This window comes from Ixodes scapularis, unplaced genomic scaffold (assembly GCF_016920785.2).
Source record: "Ixodes scapularis isolate PalLabHiFi unplaced genomic scaffold, ASM1692078v2 PGA_scaffold2__306_contigs__length_199485367, whole genome shotgun sequence".
Taxonomy (NCBI): Eukaryota; Metazoa; Arthropoda; class Arachnida; order Ixodida; family Ixodidae; genus Ixodes; species Ixodes scapularis.
In genome coordinates this window covers 95,661,731-95,683,773 of record NW_024609857.1, presented here as the reverse complement: position 1 = coordinate 95,683,773, position 22,043 = coordinate 95,661,731, and the positions used below count along the sequence as shown (strand labels likewise).

At 45.6% G+C, this 22,043-nt stretch overlaps 1 protein-coding gene across 2 annotated transcripts in view; it reads right to left on the bottom strand.

The window, feature by feature from the left end:
• LOC8023759 (ralBP1-associated Eps domain-containing protein 1) overlaps positions 1-18,756 on the bottom strand; it is a 74,165-nt gene extending 55,409 nt beyond the window's left edge. Inside the window, exons 1-6 of one of the 2 annotated variants that reach the window (XM_029984088.3) lie at positions 18,384-18,756; positions 17,772-18,005; positions 9,122-9,245; positions 8,277-8,321; positions 7,914-8,014; positions 3,912-4,029 (exon numbers count right to left, since the gene is read on the bottom strand). In XM_029984088.3, the coding sequence (XP_029839948.2) occupies positions 3,912-4,029; positions 7,914-8,014; positions 8,277-8,321; positions 9,122-9,245; positions 17,772-17,927 (544 nt within the window). In that variant the 5' untranslated portion in view covers positions 17,928-18,005; positions 18,384-18,756. The remainder of the gene's footprint in view (positions 1-3,911; positions 4,030-7,913; positions 8,015-8,276; positions 8,322-9,121; positions 9,246-17,771; positions 18,006-18,383) is intronic. The other variant, XM_029984089.3, reaches the window with a different exon arrangement.
• Positions 18,757-22,043: the final 3,287 nt, after the last annotated feature.

Below are 22,043 nucleotides of genomic sequence, written 5' to 3'. Positions count from 1 at the left end.
TTCTAACGAATAAAGAAATAAAGCTGTACGGGATATCCAATATTGAACCCAAAATGTTGTGTTATAGCGGGCTTTGCAAAGTGCAGATTTGGGCACATAGGTGCTTAGACTTGACAGTAACATGACACAGCACTTATTATACAAAAAGAAAAGGTGGCATAGAGAAACCAGGTGAAAATTTGGTTTGGGCGGCGTAACTCAATGGGAACCGGTTTTGACCATGAAAAGGCTGTCAAGAGAATACCACTCGTCGTGGGAGGTGGAGACTTTAGAGGTAGGAAGGGACTAGTGGACTGTACTTCCAATTGAAACAGCTTTACACAAGGTGGTTCTAAAGGCGAGAAAACAAAGTTGTCGGCCAACACACGGCTTGGCCGCCAAGGGCTTTTGCGGTCAGCTGTTGTGTAATAACCTGTGGTGCGAGGTGCTGATTTTCGGCGCACAGGTACTTTGACATGACCGTTACTTGGCACAACTCTTATTATAACACAAAAAGAGTTGGCATAGCGAAACCAGGTGGAAATTTAGTTTGGGCGGCATAACTAAATGGGAACTGGCTTTGACCGTCAAAGGCTGTCAGATAATACCACTCATCGTGGGAGGTGCACACTCTACAGGTAGGAAGGGACCAGTGGACGGTACTTCCAGTTCGAACCACTTTGCAATAGGTGGCTCTAAAGCCGAGAAAAAAAAAATTGTCTACAGAACTCGGGGTGTCAGCGTTTCCACATCCAAAAGGAGGCTGATCAAGAAAGAAAGCACACCACATAAACTTCCATACTCAAACGTCGATTCTCCAGTGATTCCGAGTTTCATTGTTTTTTTGTTTTTTTTTTAGATTTATATTTCTCACTTTTTTTACCGTTCGAATCTTTCTTCATGAAGTACAGATTGCGTTCCATACTTGTCCGGAAATATGATCGACACGTTTGATGGGGACGAAACTTCTTTGGAGGGCATTCCTCCAACGAAATTGGCACTGCATACCCGCGAGTGTGGGATGGCATTTCAGTTCGTCCCATCGGCGCCGACATATGTAGGCGTTACTGGTACGAAAACAAACGCAGAGCGCAAAGCGGCAGTGTAGAATATGTCAGCGGTGCCGACACAGTGGCAGACATGATCGGGAGACCACATTTCTCGCGTCGCACGGCACGGCTCCATCGTTGTCGCTGTCCCACAAAACATCGGCGAGGTGAAAAACTGTGAAACGTTGTCCTTCCGAGATACGACGCATAACTATTGAAGCACTTAATGACGCAGCAAAGGCAGCACTTCATGCTGTGAACCCAGCGCAACCGCACCACTGCGGCTTCAATGCGTACCAACGTACGCGGCGTAATTTCGGTTTCGTTTTCGCCGGGGTTCTCAAGGCCTACCTTCGGTACCGGCCGCGCAGCGGCGCGCCAGTCGCGTCACACGGAGTGTATACCCATTTTCACCTCAAGAAAACAGCAAGTTTTGCACATTGTTCATACTCGGCGCGAAGTAGTTCTTGCGAGATTTGGTTGTCGGAGGAAAAAGCTATGTTTTTTGCGTTTGGAAAGTGTATGTCTTGAGAAGATAACATATATCTAGTCTACGATTCACCTACATATATCTTCATTCTCTACATAAAAAGAGAAATCAGTAATACTCCGCGAGAAGCCGGACTTTTTTTACTACGGTTCTTGAGGTGAAAACGGGTATAGGCATGAACGCAATATTTTTCTAACATTAGGGAGACGGAGGAGCACATGTCGGCACTCTTTTACAGCGACCGCTGCTATGGGCTTTTACCTCACCCAAAATGATGTACAGTGCAATCCACTTATAACGAAAATAAGAAAACTCAAAATTCAATCGTTATACAGTAAAACCTTGTTAATTCAACGCTTGCTAATTCGGAAATTCGGATAGATTGAACTGCTGATCTGGTCCCGTCAAACATGTGCATTAGTCAATGGCACCAAACGCTCATTAATACAAAGGTATTTGGGTGCGCTACGGTTAATTCGGATGAATTTGGCAGGTAGCGGAAGGTACCGTCCGTTCCAAAGGGTATGACCGCTGTCCATCCGAAGTGCACACATGTTTTTTTTTGGTTTTTCCCACCTCTTCCAGTCCGCTGTGGTTTGTATTTTGTGCTAATTTTGTGTTTTGCTCTAGAAGACTACGCGTTTGGCACACTGGCTCGCAAGCTCCTGGCATGTCGTTGATGTTATCCCGTGCAGCCACTGCAGCAACCTCCATGGCGGCGCCACCCGCGAAGCGGCGGAAGCACCAGGATAAGGATTTAGCGTTGAAAGTGGAAATACTGAGGGCCTTGAAAGACGGCATCTCTCGACAGCAAATGATGGAAAGGTACGACGTCGAGAAAAGCACTTCGGCCACCTACGTGAAACATGAGGCCGAGATCCTATGGGCTTTCAACAGCAAGAAGTTCAAAGCAAAAAGAAAGCGGCTGCGGAAGGAAGCGCATCCTAAACTAGAAAAGGCCTTGTTGGGGTGGATCGTCGAGGCTGCGAACGAACACGAAGTTTCGCCAGTTTCACTCCTCAGTGCAATTCACATTTTGCCCTTCGTGTGGAAGAACACGCCCGCTGAGATTTTTGCGAATTGTTTTAAGCACAGCGGCTTTGCCCGGTTTGAAGCTTGCCACCTGGCAGGGGTCACAGATGTCGCTGAAAACGACAATGGCCATTTCAATGGTCTCTTTCCTGTCCAAGTGCAACTTGCTGACTGCCTTGCGATTGATGACATTGCTGTTGTGGCCAGTCAGCCAAGTGAGGATGAGATCATCAGGGATGCCCTATGTGACGACGGACGTGCTTCAGACGAAGAAAACTGTCCGTGTGAGGAGCCGCCACCCCGTCGCACTGTGCAAAAGACTGCGGAAGCTCTCATGCTCAAAGAACTTTGCTACAACGCCTCAGACAGTGCGAGTGCGGTGGAGTACCTGACTGTGCTAAGAAAAGTTGTCGTCTCGGCCCAAATGTCGTTCAGAAAGCAGGCAGCAAACACAAATTTCTTTTCAAAATAAAAGTATGTCAGAGGGAAACCTTTTCGCGAAGTTTTCTTTGTCCATCCAATATTTCGACCTTTGGATAATTCAGACATTTTTGCCAGTCCCACGAGATCCGAATTAATGAGGTTTTACTGTAACCGATTATTGTTGTACCTTGACTAGAAACCGATTGTTTCTACTCACTACCACGCCAGTTGCTTCAATGCGACGCCTAATAAAGCACACATGTTGATGCGCAAACCATTCTTATGCAGAGCCCACGAGATGGCCGTAGTTATGGTAACTTCACGTCTAGTCTCGCACCATGTCCGTTAAGAGCCGTTCACACACTTGCAACCGAGTAGGACTGAGAGAGACAAGACCATTTTTGAAGCCTCTTGAGACGGCGTAGGACCCGCTCCGCAGCAGCGCATCCGGTCCTCCGCCGTAGCAAGAGGCTTAAAATCCGGTCATGCCTCTCTCGGCTCTACTCGGTTGCGTGTGAACGGCACTTTAGAGGGCACCGTGTGTAAAAAATAAGTAAGCGTGCCACCCTTCGAGTAGACATTAAGCACGATAAGACGATGCTCCGGAGCATGAGAGTTTGGCGCTCCATTCACTAAATGGAGAGGAGACTGACACTCAAACGTGCTCTTCGTGCACAGAGTTTTTCTCGGAGCACGAGTGACTTCTTCGTACCCCGCGACGTCACGTCCTTGAACAAAACAGCAGCACCGACAGAAACGTTGTCGAGACAAAGGGTGAAGTCAAACCACTGCAACAGCTCGTGGCATAGAAAGACAAAGGTAAAAAAAACTCGAGCTAGGATTGAGATGGACCATTTAGGTCGGCCCAAAATCCTTTAGAAGTTTACAAAGGCTTGAGAGCCCTCGCGACACATTGCCTAGTTGCGTGCATGCCTTACCTGGTTGATGAAACCTTGTCCACGTCTTGTCAGATGTCTGCCCGTCTGGAGAGGAGTCCCTCGAGCCTCTTGGTGGTGGTGGGACAAAGGTGTAGTTGGGAGCGGCCTGGGAGAAGGGCTGCCCACAGGCATATGATATAAGCACCTTTCTTACAGAAACAAACCTCAGTTCATTCTAGCATTCCTGTAAAATAGGACGCACACGAGAGTCATGGTACAAAGCTTTTATGGACACCGGCGTGCCTTAGAAGCCCCAAGAAAAAGTTGGAGAACTCGAACGTACATGCGATGGGACGGCAACGACGGACAGTCTTGGGTAGTAACGCGTTACTGTATTTTTGTTACTTTTTCGGTAACTTGTAACTGTAACGAGTTACTTTTTAAAAATGTAACTTGTAACTGTAGTTCTATTACTTTTTTCTGAGGTAACGATGAAAGTAACGACGTTACTTTTGTCGTTACTTTTCAGTTTTTCATGAATAATATATCACTGAACGAGTACAATTTAGCCATTTTTTGTGCTTTCCAAATTGTCTCTTCAGACATTTCGAGTGTCAAGTTATTTTTTGCACAGACTTGTGAATACGTTCTTTCTCGCCAGTCATGACCCGAATATAGCCACGTGAAAAACAAAAAAAAAGAGTAGCTATCTTTAGCACGCGCTTGTACTCTGTGACTGAACACTTGCATCTTAGTGTCGTAAAGAACTATCCCTTTCGCGATTTTTTTTTTCTGCGCAAACGCTTTTTAATTAGGTGAATCAAACGTGAAACAACAATACACGTAGAGGCACTGCGAATGTTTCGCATTTTGATTAGCGCCGCCACTCCGCACTGCGCACGTTTCGTATTTTGATTTGCGCCATTAATCCGGTGTAGTGTCTACAGTGGAGGCAAAATTTACTGCTGTTTGCGCGGGGTTTGTTTCTGGCTTGCCGGGTACAAACTGAAATAGGTCCAGGGACTCTAGGAACCCAGCGCAACCGTCAACGAGCCAGAAAGTGCTAGTGCTACCAAGGATATGAATGTTGATAAGAACAAAAAAGAACTACCATGGCCGGCGTACAGAGAGTATATTTTGCTGTGGTGGAAGTGGTTACTAACAACTTGACCGCAGAAAACGGCACTCTGTTGCCTCACCGCCTACCCGGCAATCAAAAACCTTTTCCGGCGAAACAACACTGCAATCCCATCTAGTGCGTTAGACGAGCGCCTGTTCAACAAGGGCGGGGACGTGTTCGTTATCAAACAAGGCTGCTAACTTACAATACGAAGTAAAGAGCACACTTTTTAATTTTATGCGAATAAACTTGGTGAAAAGCGTTTTCTAGTTTTTCCTAATTTTTTTGTGTTATAGAAAAAGTAACTGAAAAGTAACGGTCGTTACTTTTTAAAAGTAACTGTAACTGTAACGAGTTACTTTTTTGTTGCGGTAACTGTAACGGTAACTTCATTACTTTTTTCTGAAAGTAACTGTAACTGTAACGAATTACTTTTTAAAAGTAACTTACCCAAGACTGACGACGGACCCTGGCAGTTGTGCCGGGTGAAAAGACGCAAGCAACTGCTCCTATTTGGAGAATGTGGCACAGGCTTGCATCTTGCTAGAAGCACCCATGCATTTGCATGGGTGCTTCCAGTCTATTATGGGTGCTCGTGGTCAGCATGGGTGCATCCAGTTTATTTTCTTCCTTGGTTGAACCATATTGCACCACAGACAGTGACAGACACCAGTACATGCAGCCTGAAACGGTGCCCACACTCCACGAGGCAACATGCTAAACAGGGACGCACAGAGCATTGGGGCTCGCGCTGTAGTTTTGGCTTCGCTCGGACCTGAGGCGGAACAATGTACAGTTGTATTCTTTTCCAGTTTTTATTTTCCCTTTTTATTTGTTTTTATTGGTACTTTCTGTTAGAAATTTTTTCGGATGGAAAATTATAGCGAAGGTGTTCTACATGTGAGATTCTTCTCTTTCCTTTCTTTGTCTCCTTGTTTTGATGTGTTTTAAGAAGACAAAAAAGAGAGTAAAGGCCCGTTCACCCTTGCAACCGAGCACGACCGAGAGAGACGAGACCTGTTAAAACCTCTTAAAATTTCTTAGGACGAGAGAACACGCTGGCACTCTGGTGCCATCTATGCGGTGACCCTGGAACTGCATTTCACAAGAGCGAAGGTTTTGAGGGATTTCCGAGGTCAAATGTGCGTAATACCTATAAAAAGGCTTGTTTATAACGTCGACAAATGTTTTCCGAGCCAAGAAGGGAAGGATAATGTGTGAGGGAAATAGAAAATAGGCTGAACACCCTACTTTACACTGCTACCTAACAGATGGCACCAGTCTGTCCTCTCGTAAGAGATATTAAGAGGTTCCAAGGCACCCGGTTCTAAGAGGTCGCAAGTGTGTGAACGGGCCTTTAGTCGTGAGTCAGGGCTGTGTCTGTGTCCTCCTTTTACTTGTCCTTGAGTTTTTGCGCGGTTTTAATGATACGTCTACTATGCACCACCGACTGGCCCACCTCCAAACATTACTGCAATTTCAGTTACCAAGGCTGTGTTCCAAATCAAACTCGAGTAGATCCAAGTTCCTCCTGCAGCTATGATCACGTGATCGCATAGAAAAACTGTCACTTGACATGAGTAGACTTTCAAATGCCAAGGTACAGAACCTTTACTCTGGAGTGAGACTGACTACATTTTGGAACATTTTCAGAGTTACCACCTTCGACTCCAGCAATGTTAAAGTAGGGTTACCAACTAAGGTTTAAGTGTAGTGGCATTGCTTGGTTAGTTGGTGCATTTCAATATAAAAGAAATAGTGCAAATACTTAGGAAAAAACAAGCAAGTAAGACAGGAGGGGCTTACTTGCTCGTCCTGTCCTAACACCTGTCCTGTCTCGTTTGCCCTATTTGTGTTATTTTATATGCAACGGGTGTTTCTTGCTTCTGCTTTCTCCGCTGCTGCGGAATTATTCCTGGCTTAGTTGAAGAGATGATCTGCTTATAGCCGATTCCCACAACAGACTGAATTGCAATTTTCGTCCGCGGACCGTGTGCCACATGACCGTCACGTCACCGATACCTGCAATCCGCACCTCGTCTGCTAACGCGCACTGACAAAGTCGAGCACCTCTCCGCTCGCATATTTTTGGCGGGAGATTGACTTGAAAAGCATTTAGTCTGGCAATGGTATAATGTTTTTTTGTTTTCGGACGATTAAAAAAAAGTGGCGCATAATTGTGCTTTGTGCGTTCGCTGATTCATTTTGGCGCGCGATTCTTGGTGTCACGCGTGAAGGAACTGCAGAAACTGTGTTTAGTTGATGCGACACAGGTTTTGGTTCTCCTCCGGGTCCGTGTCGAGAAGCTTCCGTTAATCAAAACTCGTCCAGCGCACCACGATAATTCTTGCACATCTAATCAGCCTTTCACTGAGCAAGACCTTTCTTTTGACCTTGGGTGTACTTGAGTGTTGTGCATGAGCACAGAGTGTGTGAAGGCATCTCCGAACGCCCCTCCGCAAGCCCAGAACTTCGTCGCTTCTACGCCGAAGCCTTCTCGAGCAAGACCATGCCTGTGTCACTGTCATGCCTTGGGTTAGTAAGACTAGTGGCGCTTCATGCAAAGCTTATCACGGTGTCTTGTCTCGACCTGCGCGTAACAGCAGCATACAATTCTTTATCGTGGCAGCAAATGTCGATTGCTTTCTTGGACAACAGTGCCACAGTGCGATGTCAGAGTTTCGCGGCACTGTGAGGTGGCGAACAGGTTCGGTCCGTCCTCACTGGCATCTGCTCGTTGTCTCCATCGTGTGGATGCGCTTCAAAAACCGACAAACCGCAGACATGTCGTCACGGGATCAATTTGTCCGCGGATCAATCCATCGTGTGAACGGTCACCATTACGAACACGTCTGACACACGTTAGGCCAATAATATTCTCATTTTTTTTTGCTGGCAATTATAATTGTGAGATTCTGAGCAGAAGAACACTGCATCGGCACCTGGTGCTGAGGAGAGGTCTCCAGGTCCTTGAGGCTGGACTGCCTGGACGTTTTGTTGTGACTCTTGGCAGAGGGAGGGGGTGGCAGCTGGGTGGGCTGGCCTGAAGGGGAACAAAGGAGATCCCACACGTTCCACACAGACTACCCAAATGCCAAGTTAGCACGGAACCAGACCACATAGTAGGTAAATTTCCTAAATGACCCGACTGTCATTACATCCCGGACTATTCGACCCGAATTCCCTAGCAACTCGGAAGCAAACAAAAAGATGTAAAGCCTCTGTAATGACGACGATGGCACAGCTACGCAACGGTGTAGGCATCACGTTCAAGTCGATCTGGTCGTGCCATCTGTAAAACTCACCGACTTCATTGCTCCTGTAGAACTTCGGGAGTGGGACTTCAACCCCTGAAAACGAGAAAGATTTTGTTAATCCCACAAAAACTGTATCTTTATGTCTTGTGTATAATCACCAACAGCGTGAGTGGCAAGTCACGAGTGTCTTGTCATTGCTCCGCGGTCAACGAGATTGCAGCATTAGCTGACAAGCGCGCCAAAAACAAAGCAGAAAGCGTGAACATATCCAAGCCATGCAGAGAGTTTCTTAAAACGTCGGCGATTGTAGCATAAGAACGGTGGGAGACGATCGGACATGCGAAGAAACTACGAAGATGGGCAAGGTAGTGGTACCTAACTCTTCCCAAAAATAAAAAAATGTACACCTCTACTTTTGGACAGGGGACAGGCGTAACAGCCTTTTCCCCTCTCTTCGCAGTCTATGGTCGGTGACAGGTTAAGAATGCGGCAGATGCTCCGCCTACAGCGCATGCTTTCCGCCTTTCATGATGCTTCGTGGCGCACACAGTCAAAACCCGGCCAAGGGCAACAAGTGCCGGAGCTTCTACTGCATTCTTAGCATGGCGCCGACTACAGGTGGACGGAAATCTTAGACACAAAGCCACATTCTGAATTCATAGAGGTAATACTAATCTTAAACGAGTGTGTTGGCATGAAATTATGGAAGCAAATATAGAAATGAACCTTGAATCAGAAATTGCCACCAAGTGACGTTTTCCAATGCGTGGAATAATAGCTAGAAATGACACTGCTGCAATAAACACAGGCTTGACATAAAAGAAGTGTAAAAAGAAAAACCAGGTTATGATGACACGCCAGTGCAAAGCAGCAAGATGGAAGCAGAACCCTACCAGAGGAGACAATGTCGAGCTTGATAGGGAGGCCCGCCTGGGCTGCGCCAATCAGCTTCATTGCCAGGTAGAACTGGGGGCGACCAAAGTGGCCCAGGCGCTTGGCTCCGCACACCTCCGTGATCTGGCAGGAAAAACATGCTGCCTCATTTTCTGTGCTCGTCCAACACAATTCTATGTATACTGGTGAGTGACTGCTAAATATAGATGGAGAGAACTATAAGTGGCAGCAAACCGACTAGATAACTGGTCAGAGATCTAGAAGAAGTGTCTATAGTCAGATACAATTTAAGAATGCACCATAAGCTCCTTCCACACCCTCATTACCACCAGCCCCATTCACTATTGAGGTGCATGCAGCACTGACGTCGCATGAGTCGTCGCATTTACTGCCTTTCCTGGTTGGTTTGCAGAGTCACTCTTAGCCGCGACTGGTAGGCGATGGTGCTCATGTGGCGCATTCTTAACTTGCATCAAACTACAGTCGAGTGTAAACAAAGCCACCCTTGCTCAGGAGGTAGATAAAAAAAAATGGCTTATGCAAAGACCAGCCAAACACACCATGGTGCACCATAGGGCTCCTGCACTGAAGCTTCAAATTAATTGTGATGCCCTCTCTTTGGGTAGTACAAGCTCACCAGATTCTTTTTTTTTTTTTTTTTCTGTTCTTTATTAAGGAAAAACCCGCAACGCCACTTGGGCATAATTGCAGGGAGCACAATGCAGTAGGAAAAAAAGCAGCATTCTTGCGGCACACCACTTCCGCTGGTAACGAATTCCACTCCAATACGGTATGCGCAAAAATTCAGAGTTTAAAAAGATTTGTTTTGGCAGCATACGGTCAAACTTTGCATGAACTATCTGTTTGCCGACTTTTTTTCCGCTTCATTACGACTGACAGTGCCTCGGCGCCAGACACCAGAGCAAGTGTTCATACACACCGAACTAGCAACATGCGAGCATTTGTTTCTCAGACGTGACTCCTTGCGTCCTTCGTTAACGCCACCTTATGATGGTTCAAAGGCATCTCGAGAAATGAGAAGACTTTCACAATCCTTATCGATGGACGAAGCGACATCATTTCCATCAATTGTGTGAAGCCGGCATTTATGGCTGCATCTATCTCCGACACAACAATGGTCACGTCTTGCTCGACGGTTTCGGCAGTGATGCCCATTATTGTAGTAAAGGTGCACAAAACCGAAACCTGAAATACCCCCGAAACACTTCGAAATGGGTGAAGTATAACCCATAGTATTTGTGAATGATAATCTCACGCTTGCATTTTCAGTGGATGGCTATATTTTTCGTTCCAACCGAGAGATTCTGGTGAGCGCTTCAAAATCGGCCACCGAAGCGGCGCAATGCATCTCGAGATATTTGCCCGTGACGTCACGCTCGCAACACCAGACCCATAACCGGTCAAGAGTATCATAATTATGATTGTCGTCACTCAGTGGTGCCAGCTTTATCGTCAATGTGTTACAATCCCGCCAAGTGGGAATACTTGAGGTATGGTGTAGTAGAACTGAGAGGTGTGTCAAGCACCGCTCGTTCCTGGGTGCCTTTAACGGACACTGCTGCGCTGTGGCGCTGCTACTAATGGGTCCATGAAGTCAGACATTCCAACAAAGCTCGGCCCTCCAACTACCAGGTGGTATAGAGAAATAATTTTATTTGAGACTAGAGGGGTCGTTGCGAATTAAGGGGGTCCCTTCAGAAAAACGTACAAGTGTTGTTCTGAATTCGCTCACCACTTTAGTTCCTTTAATATCTGGTTTGCATTCAAAGCAGTCAACATCGTGACCGCTGTCAACGCAGCCAATTTAAAAAAAAAAAAAAACTCAATTGATGAGCAGATTAAAAAAAACTGTGCACTAAATTCATGAAGCTTTTCTTATCAAACTGCATTGTCTGTGTAGGGTCGTCAGCACTCGCTGATAAAAAGTTTGCATATATCTGCAATGAGCAAGTTATGCTTTAGGGAATGTTGCCTTTTTGTATTTACTGTTTTGAGCGCAAGTTTTATGTTTTTTGTTGTTTCGCTGGTTTGTTTTCAAAATAAAAATTCAGTTGAAAGCATGCCGTGTCCTGTTGGCATCTTTTCTCCTGTCCCTGTTTTTAAATGTCTTACTTTGAGAAAGCCAGTCATTGGGATGACTTCTGGCCACCTCGTAAAATGATCTATCAGGGGTGGAACTCATGAAATCTACTTGGGAGCAGTCACGGGAGCAGCGGAAACAGCTGTTTTGGAGCAGATTGGGAGCAGCTAAAACTACGTTCTGGAGCAGGCTAGGAGCAGCTCAGATCAGTTTTCAATGCACTTAAACTTGCGTCTTAGACAAGCACGGGAGCAATTTCGATTGTGCTTAGCAGCACGGATGAACATGAGTGGTTAGGGACCTAGGTAGATGGGATAACAGTGTAACAGATGCGAAAACTTGAAACTTTGTGAGCCTTAATGAGAATCAAAAAGCAAGTACCCTATGTTTCTGAAGATAGCGTCCTTGAAATTTTCTGAGCGGCTTTCAGCTGCTCAAAATGCAAGTCAGCACTGCTTATCGCACAACCCACACATGCTCAACATAGTAATTATATGTGCGAACCATGTGATGTGCGTAAGCAACACACATGTAGTTGCACAAAGGAACAGGGCAAAAAATATTGAGTTCATCCTATTGTGCAACTCAATATCGAAGCAGCAGACTATGATTAACGGAGTTATCGTATTTGAAGCGATAAGCAGGAGCAAGGTTAAAGTACGCCGAGCAGATCTACCGCTCGCGTGAGAGCTGCTGGCCGGCAAGGTTTCGGATTGGATCGCGTTTCAGTTCTATCAAATCACGATTTATCTTGCGAGGATGCAGTTCCAACTTCTAACGATGAAGTACTAAAAGGAATATTTTGCTTATTTGTTTTCAACTGGCTGACGTCCGAAACCCGGGCTGCAGAGCCTCAGGCAATCTGACGCTTAACGGGGTACTCCGGCAATTTCTTCATGGTCCCCGATTTGCTTGAAATTTTGCTAAACTCGCCAAACAACATCGCCAAAATAGTATCCCAAATATTAGGTCAAAATATTTTTTTTTCACAAAGTTATTGAATTTACAATTTTGGTCCTCACCGTGTTTTTCAAACTGAAAGTCTCTACTGGCAACAACGAAAAAGTGACGTCAGTGGAAGTGCAGGGGTTCGTTCTTTGGACTGTAGAATTTGTTCCCAACTGATTCGAAGCAGTTTCATGGTGTCAAATGAATGCTTTGGAATCTCTCCAGTCCCCGCGCTCCAGCACAGAACAAATGATTGGCATATTCTATTTTTTAAACTACTCGCTCGACTGGCAAGTTTGCCTTCCACTGACGTCACAGCACTGAAAAGTGCGGGTATATTTGAATGTTGGTTTTTGCATCATTTTCATTTGCCGATTTCGCAATAACTATTATGAATTTCGCGATACTAAATAGCGTACCGGAAAGGGTAAAGGCCGGGGAGTCAGAAAATATAGTTCGTTGAGCTAGCTCAAAAAATCGCCGGAGTACCCCTTTAACGACTCAACCTCACTTCGGCCGACTAGCTTAACCGCTTATGGTTGAAGAATAACAATCCAGTCGCAGGTGGTGTAGTGCTTAGAATCCACGGTTGTTCGCACGCTTCTGACTCGGGATACACAGAGAGAATAAACAGAACAAAGGATTGCAAGGCCGACCAAGTTAAACACTCATTGTTGCTAATCAAGTCAATAAAAACCGAAACCAAGACAAAATACAATTTTTTTTGGCGCGCGATTTGGCGCATAATGGCGCGAGGTATTGGCTGTGGCGCAGGATGGCGCAAACAAATGCGTCTGCCAGAAAATGGTGCGAATGGCAAAGCCGTTTCACCCCTGATCTATGCATGTGAGTATATATCAGAACCCTTTGGACAGTGGGAGGGGTTCAACAATGTCAACAAGCACATAATCGGAAAGGATGGAGCGGACCTTTTAATATGTTGTTGTACCTTGGCTAGTTGTGTGAGCCATGTTCCTATTGTCGTCGCGACATAGCTAGGGCATTTTAGACAGACTAAGCAGGGTACGGCTCTAAAAAGAGCTCAAACTGAAAAGTGACGTGGAGCGAAAGGCGCATGCTGTTTAATAAACATTGCATCAGCCAGAATTTTAAAGGGGTACGGAAACAAAAATTTATATATTCAGATTTCGTTCGTAAATGAGTCAAGCATGACGGATAATAACCGTAAATGATAATCGCACGTTTGTATTTTGAACGATTGGCTATATTTTTCGTTCCAAACGGTGCACTCGAGCAAGCGCTCGAAGAGAAGCGAACAAAGAGCGCGATGCGTCATGGGATATCCGGCGCAAACAAAAACAGAAAGAAAAGATACCCCGCGTTCGTGACGTGGCAAGTCTGGCGTTATTATGAGCTTTGCCCTTGGTGGCGTTGTCAGCGTTGCGGTGGTGTCAATAGCGTCAGCGCGTTACAACCGAGCCGTTTGAAGTACCCGTGGGGTGACGAGCGTGTGGCCGGCCCAAGGAGCACGTAGCTTCCACAACACTGTCAGTTTAGTGCTGAACGAGGTGGGGAAAGCAACTTTTGTTCGAGTTTTGAGCGACGGGCTAATCTTCTAGGGGGAGAATGGCTGTTTCCGGTTGCACGAACCAGGGTGCGAGAAAGAGGGGAGTCCTTCCGTTCCGTCTTCTTGGACCTCTTGGTACAATGCGCGATTTGTGACTTCAGGAGGAATGTTAAGGAAAACGTTGAAATGCCAAAGAGCGGCGCTGCTCCGAAGCAAGCTGCTACGTCACGACTACGTAGCAGATTCCACAACGTTACTAGACTACCTCCCAAATAGGCTCCGCATGCATCCACCAGGTGCACATTGAAGATCGTTTATTTAGCTTTAAAATTAGTTTTCTTGTACTTTTCAATGGAAGACTGGTGTTTCTGAGGTTAGGGTGCAACAGGCAACAGATCAAAGCTAGAAAATGATCGCTGAAATTTCGTTTCCCTACCCCTTTAAGGCTCGATTCGACCCGGCCCGATAAAGTCCTAACCCAAACCCGGCCCAAGTCAGACTGTGGTTTGTGTACATCAACTCGGGCCTGACCCAACCGATAAGCATTTCGGCCTGAACCCGGCCGAAGGCCTGTAGTTGGTAGATCACCCCCCATTTTTGTCTCTGAAGGGGTGGGTCTTTGGGTTTCGAGATAATGTTGGCAATTATCCAGTAAAGTCTGCAGGTCAGTACACAGTTCATACACCTAACGGCCTTAGCGCAAGTCCCAAAGCTTCTAAAATTCCCTTGAGGTACAGGATGTTACAACGTCACGTGTTCACCAAACCCAATTCATGCGTTGACGGGACATTAGTTTCTTAGAGCGGTTAATAAAACGGTTGAGGAAATTACGTTTATGCAGAGCCTCTTGCACATGGCATAGCTCTTGATTACTAAGCCATGAGTTAGATGGGACTGTTTCTGATCTATGAAGTAGCGATCTTACAACTGAGCTTTTGTGCTGTGTGGGGTGATGCGAGTGAAAGTCAAGAAAGTTTTGTGCATCTCGAAACGCAGACCCCCCCTCTTCAGAGATGGAAGGGGAGGCGATCTACCAAGCACAGCGTAAAGGATATGATGCGTCCTAAACTAAAAAGATGAAGCAAAAAAAAAAAAAAAAAAAAAAAAAACACTAAAAGAACATGCACGGGACGTCGCCAAGGCCACGAATGCGCCCCTTTTCAAGTATGAACTCGTCAACCACACATGGACCACAGACCACACCTTTGACTGACATTGCATCGACCCTGGCGAAGGAGAAGGTGGGAACAGAGGAAGCTACTAGAGTCTTGGTTCATTCAGAACGATCAATGCGAGAGTGACTCATCGCTAATGAACAAAAACCGTGGCCCTTTGCCGGACGTGTATACAAACCTTACGCGTAAATAGCTGAACTTTGGAATGCTGCTCTTATTTCGCTCTTTGCCTCACTGATGATGCCTCCCACATGGGAGGCAAAACATTTAATTATATTGTCATTCTTTTTATGTCAAGCTGTTTTCGTCATTGCTTTTATTGTGTCTTCGCCCGGCTTCTGGAGTATATTTGTATATAATGCTCGCCGCGTGTCATGTGTGTTGTGATTTCAGGCATTATAATCAACACTCACTTTCTGCGGTGCCACTTTTTGCATGTTCAAAGATGTGATGGGGGAGTTACCACAGTTTCTAAAATCAACCTTCTAGATTTGGCAAGTTTGGGTTGTCGGGTTCATCTATCCCAGCCCGACCCAAGCCCGACCGAGACTGAAATAAATAGGCCCAGACATGACCCAAGCCCGAAGAGGGCGCCCATATGTTGGCCCGAGCTCGACCCAACGCGACCCGACAGTGGTATCGGGTTTGAGTTTTCGGGGCTTGCCCGAGCCCACGCAGACCTCTACTGCTGGGGCAGTTGGTAGGCGTGTGTGCCCATGGTCAATGAGAAAGAAAGAGGGAAAATTAAAGAATACTTCTGGTTTGAAATCCCCTAACCAAGCAAGGTGTGCACTATTGTTTTATCTACATCACTGACTCACATGGGAGCTGACTCACATGATAGCTCCAAATTAAACTTCCTGAAATTATTCTTTTTTTTCTTTTGAAATATGCAGTTAAATTCCCAAGCTTCAAATCTAGAGGATGACGTCTAGAGATCTTTTCCAGTCTTTTACAACAACAAAAATAATATTGTGGTGCAAGTCGGGGTGACCACTTTCCTGCAGGCGGAATGTGGGGAAACCTGACAGGGGGGGGGGGGGGGGGGGGGGGGTATGAGGAGGACGGTATTTTCACAAATCAAAAAAAAGTATTAAAAAAAATTCACATCACGCACATCCTGATATCCTGTGCTGTCTGAAAGCATATTATACACCTGAAAATTGTGTGGTGGCAATTAAGCCAAAATAATTTTTACTCACAGTGATATATTTTTTGTGTAATAGACCCTCTACGGAATTCAGTGCCATCTGGTGACTCAAATGGCAATCTAACTTTTACCGTACTAATGGAGGAAATTAACCTATGGTCTGCAGTATCTTATGGGGCACCATCACTTTCGCAAGTAAATGGTAAACGAGAACGCGCGCTTCACTGTAGTTCTTTTTCAATCTTGTTCAGTGTCGATGGCGAAGAAGATGCAACCAGTCAGAACGAAGTTCCAGTCCACATAGACGCCTCGATAAAATTCTATACATCAAGGGGGTTTGAAGCCGAGTGTGTGCTACAACAGATGAACTGGGCCCGAGTTAGAAATAAATGCTTACGCGGCTCTTGCAGCCAATTCCTGCTTCACGCCGTGCTGACGTCTAAAATGTATAGGCATTGAATCATCTGCTTAAGAGTATCTTCAACATCTTCCTTCATTGCTAAACAGAAGGTCGCCATTAGTACAGCACATTTTCCATTTTTCAGATGATAGTGATCAAAGTTGCGAGACTGAATTCCAGAAAGGGTGTATTGTAATGATAGATATTTTATTATAAGCCTCCAAGTTGAAAACATTAAAATCGACTGCAGCAGACCCGAATGCATAAAAGGAAAATAAGAAACAGTAAATTTTTTTCGGCTTATTGTTTTCTGTGGATACTTACTCTTATAACTAACATGCTCTTACACAAAATTAGAAATGTATGTTATTTTTTCGACCCTTGTGAGTTGCAGGTTCTTGCCTTGTGTGGCCGTCTTCACTAAAAAACAGCTTTCTACAACAACCCTTTCGCATGACACAGTATGCTTTGCAAATAATTACAATAGTTTACTTTTTAACTTTTGGCGAGCAATTTTCGCTTGCAATATTTTGCCATCAAGGGGAGAGGCACAATGGCACATGCGCATGTCTCCTGAAAGAATCAAGGTTGCTTCCCACAGTGTTTGTATAGAAAATGGCATGCCACTGAGATTCACACGTATATCAGCGACCTCCACGCTACCCCGTGGCCCGTTCTTCGGAAGCGCCGTAATGTGCGTAGTGAATGCTACGACATTATGAAATACGGGACATTTTAAAGATTTTTAATATTTCTTGCGGGATGCAAGACACGAGCCCTCGACGCGGGACACTCCCGCAAGTCGCGGGACAGGTGGTCACCCTAGTGCAAGTGACCCACAAAACAAACCTGCGGCGAATTGTGAGAAAATGCGACTCCACGATTGTCCAGTCTAAACTGAGCCAAATACGAAGCAGCGTCGCTGTTGTTTGGGGGTTTAAATGAAACTGCATTGAACAGTGGGGCACTTCCTTGTTTTCCCAAGTCAAACAAGGAAGTCTGTGATTGCCGGAGTAATACGAAACTACAATAGTCCAAATTCGCGCTAAAAAAAATACTAAAACAAAAACAAGAAAATCTAACTGGGTTATGAGGGAGAAAGAAATACCACAACTGTAGGGCGCTTTAAAATAAGTATGTTTTTATCACCACTCACACTAATCAATTGTGTTTATCCGCCTTTGACACACTCGTGCTAGAGGCAGCTAAAAAGGTGCGCTGAAGGCAATAAAAAAATAATATTCGAGACGGTGTCATAAAAAAGAAAGCGGGCCATAAACTAGCCAGCCGGAGCAAAACGAACGGACCGCCGGCTTACGACGAGGTTGCATAGCGAGGAACTTTTACCTGCTGCAGCACTTCTGTCGGTAGTTGCGTCGCCAACAACAGTTCCGATGCCTTCGAACCGGACACTTTATCCTGGTTGTCCACATCGTATGCCGCAAACAACTCGGCGAAGTACCTGTGTTCGGCTTCGTTTAGTTTCAGTCCTAGATTCTCCATTCTAACCGGGACGAAGCCGGCGATCGGGGCACTTGTCAAGAGCACAGGTACACGGTCAGAGATGTGATGACGGCATCCCTGCACAAACGAAACGTCGGCTACTTTGGGGGAAAGCGAACACAGCTGCGCCGTGTTCCAAAAAACGAACTCGAACACACAAACAAAACAAAATAAGGCACATCAAACAAGATACCGGGAAAACAACGACTAGGAAAACCCCCCCTTTTTTTTTTGCGCGCGTCCCTTTTTTTTATTTTTTTTCGTGTGTAAGGTTTACCAGTCCCTACCTCCGATCACAGGGGGTCATCATTATGTTCCGTATCGGATCAAAGGCTCGTAATATCCCGCATGACAAGAGGGGAATAGGCTTAGATGTGCGATCTTTGCCAGCACATCGGCTCAAAAAACGACCCGGAGGTATGAACGAGTGTGACGATCTCAAAAAAGAAGTCTTACCTCGCTTGTCGTGGGATAACGACGAGTCACCAATAAGCTTTATCCTTCCGAAATTTAGTAAGAAAAAAAAACGTAGACCGCGCGACTACCCCATCCTTCTTCTTCTACGGCGGTGCCCACATCACTCGCCCACTTCTTTTGCATTGCACACAACATAAAAAACAAAAAATAATAAAAGTAACACTTGCATGTATCCATTTTTACGCGTGATTATAGTAAGCAAGATATAACAAACTCGAGTCACATAAATGATTTATAAATAAATTTATGTAACAGAATTGAAATTCGGAATTATCTAAATAAATATTGGATTTTAAACTGCGGAAAAGATGTTTTTGAGTTCCATAACACGGTATCCCATGATCCTCGGCCAGATTTGGCGCGAGGAACTGCGCATGTCTACTGTGTCAACCGGCGGCATTGTTTCGTGTTAGGAAGAGCCGGCACCCAAAAGTGGCCCAAAAGAATCTATTTTTTTACCGAATTTGGAACATTGATTAGTTTAGATTTTGCAAGTATTTCGTAACGGTAATCAGCAAGGCAAAGAGATGGCAGACAAGGACGCCGGTGAGTAGACTTAAGCTCGAACGATTCGAAGTAGCGTCCGAAGGGACCGGGGAGAATGGCCGATGAAGTTGTGGTTCAAGGGGCAGTTTGGCGGCATTTTCTTTGCCGATAAACTGTCCGTGCTCATTGTATTCGCGTTCGTAATAGGTTTACGTAGCCGGTAGCGGAATACGTTTTGCCTTTTCATACGTTGGTTCACAAATACGCGACGTTCCGTTGCGCACGCAACTAAGCTTATTATTTAACTCGTCGGTAGGTTGGGAGGTGTAGCAGCGGTAGTGTCCCCGTCATCGTGGGTTTTTAGTTATTTGCTGTAGCGTATCGACCCGACGCTACGCTGGCGCGAGCGCACGAGTACGTGAGGCACGAGACAGGGCCAGGGTTCCGCGTGCCATGCAAGCGCATTCGAACACCGAGTCGCCACAGCGGCCCGCGGTAGTGATTAAGCCTACGATGTGTTCGTCTCGCTTTTGCACCCCCAAAATAGCGACATCCGAAACGTATACACATTACAGCTATCAGAAAAGGCGATAATTATACTTCGGTGCACGAACTAATCCTTTAATATTTTATTTTTTATCCCGGATTCTTTGGTGCTGCGGTACCCGATTCGTGCGGTCGAGGTTCCGACCTGTTATTCAATGCCGCATTATGAACACACTGCTTCGAATGGCGGCTAGACGTGTCACCCTACTTCGAATGCCCATGTAGTTTTTAAAAGCCGAGATCAAATTGACTGCTCTGAACGACTTGATTTTCGCGATTCAGCTATAGTTCGCGAAAAATTGGTCGCGCGAACAAATCGGGTGGTACTGGTGTAAATGTGCTGTAACAGGTATTCATAAGATCACAAGCGACTGTAGGTAGGTTGCTGTCAATATTACATTCAATATAAAATATTCCACAATTTGAAACGCTCGCCTGCAACTATTCCTCATCATCAGTGACTTTTTTCGTTGCCGAGGTGTAGTTGGATTGTATTCCATCTCAATGCTTCTACTTGTCCTCGACTATAACTGCTACAACCACTTTGATATGGGAGTGCAAAAGAATGCCCTCTGTGATCTCGCAAAGTATATCAGGCAACATTGATGGTCGCCATTTTGGGATGTACAGGTCACGAAAGCAGGACATAAGGAAGGAAAATCTTTTTTACAATTGACTGGGAAGTGTTTTGCTGTTCAAGGCAAGAACGGGAGTTTTGAGGACGAGGACGTATAGGGCTAAATTTCAGGAGACAGACACATTATGTGCCGCCTGCCATAATGATAGCGAGACACTAGAGCACTTGGTTTTGAAGTGCACGGGGCTTCGCCCTGCCCTCCCTGAAGAGTAACGGACTTGGCCGGGGCCCTGGGTTTCGCTGGCGACGATGGAAGGACGGTAGAGAATATGATTACAGTGACAATGAGACGATTAGAAGATTGGTGGAAATTATCTAGGGAAAATTAAAATGATGGACAACTAACTAGCACAGGTGGGAACAGGCGGGACAGAGGAAAATTGGGACTCCCTCCTGTGTGGCTCCAGCCCACAGTCTCAACCCTGTCTCCCAGTGGGTCCGGTGCTGGGGTAACGCCGAAAAGGTTTGACCAGAGGAAAATTGGCGACTCCCTCGCCGGGGGAGTCGTGAATTGAGGTGATGTTTTTAGTTCTTTTGCCCGATCCCCTGAAGGTCATCCTGGTGATATCCCACGCTGCCTGGTGATAGTTAGGGGGAGAAAAATTGGTCTTAAAAGGGCTGGAGGAATCAAGTTTTTGTCTTTTTAGACTTAGGCTAGGTGGCACAAGCTACCGCCCGTTACAAAGGGTATAAGCCTTAAAAGGGCCTCTGACACGCCAAAAAAAAAAAATTAATTTTTTTCATGTTAGGCGTTGAAATGGCATGTCAGGACATTACAAACAAATTGTTTCATTATAGAGTTGTGTAGTTGTTTTATAAAAAAATAGAAATACGAGGCCCAATTCAAAGTTCCCGCCGTGCACTGTGACGTAACAGTGTACCGCAAGGTGTCGGGGTGGTCAGAAAGGAGGCATCGACCTACGTCACTAAAAGTGGGTTCACCGGAAGTCACGCGAGTTTCACTCCTCGTGCTTTCCGCGACCGTGCCTAAGATTATTTTTTTTAATTCTGCTCTTTGTACGAGCGATCGTAGAAAACAAAGTTTAAGTTCCACTAGCTCTTTATCGCTGCACCGTTGGTTAGTTTGCGTGCTGTAATATTTGAGGACGAAGAGTCAGTGGATCGACGTGATGAAGGGTCAATGATGAAAGCGTTGTGAGTACAAGCCAGTGTACGAGTGTATGCCGACAGTCCGATGATACAGGGCTATACTGGGCGCAAAACAAGCTACCAAGCTTTGAAAAAAAAAATTTTAGAACGCTCGCAGAAATTGGGATTGCTAGCATACGACATGCCCGATCGCATTGCTGAAGGTTCAGACACCGAGGTCGTTGAATCATCGGATACTTTCCAGGCTAAAGATTTCTGCCGTCTAAAGAATACGAACTGGTTTGTGCACCAAGTACAAGTAAACGTCGAGCACAAAGTATGTATTTTGTCTAGAACATGAATAGAACTTTTTTACTAGGTGCACATGTGGCCGACGTATATCTCTCGGAAATGCATGCAGTGTGATCTCTTCAGTTGCTGAGATACCGTGATAGTCCCTCACACAGCATCTTCTAGGCATTGTAGTTGATCACGTCAGTTCACTGACTCCGCTTCTTCTACATTTACAGCAAGATTAAGTGATGAAAAGCAAATAAAAGAAACCTTGTGTGCTTGGATCGCTCGTGGAGGTGCGGAGAATAACAAAACTATTTTAAAAAATATTACACGCGCTCGCGGTAAGCACGAGGAGTGATACAACTCATGTGACTTCCGGCGATGCCTCCCTTCTGACCGCCCCGACATCTTGCGGTACACTGTTACGTCACAGTGCACGGCGGGAACTTTGAATTGGGCCTCGTATTTCTATTTTTTATAAAAAGAAACTACGCAACTCTATAGTGAAACAATTTTTTTGTAATGTCCTGATATGCCATTTCAACGCCTAGCATGGAAAAAAAAAAATTTGTTTTTTGGCGTGT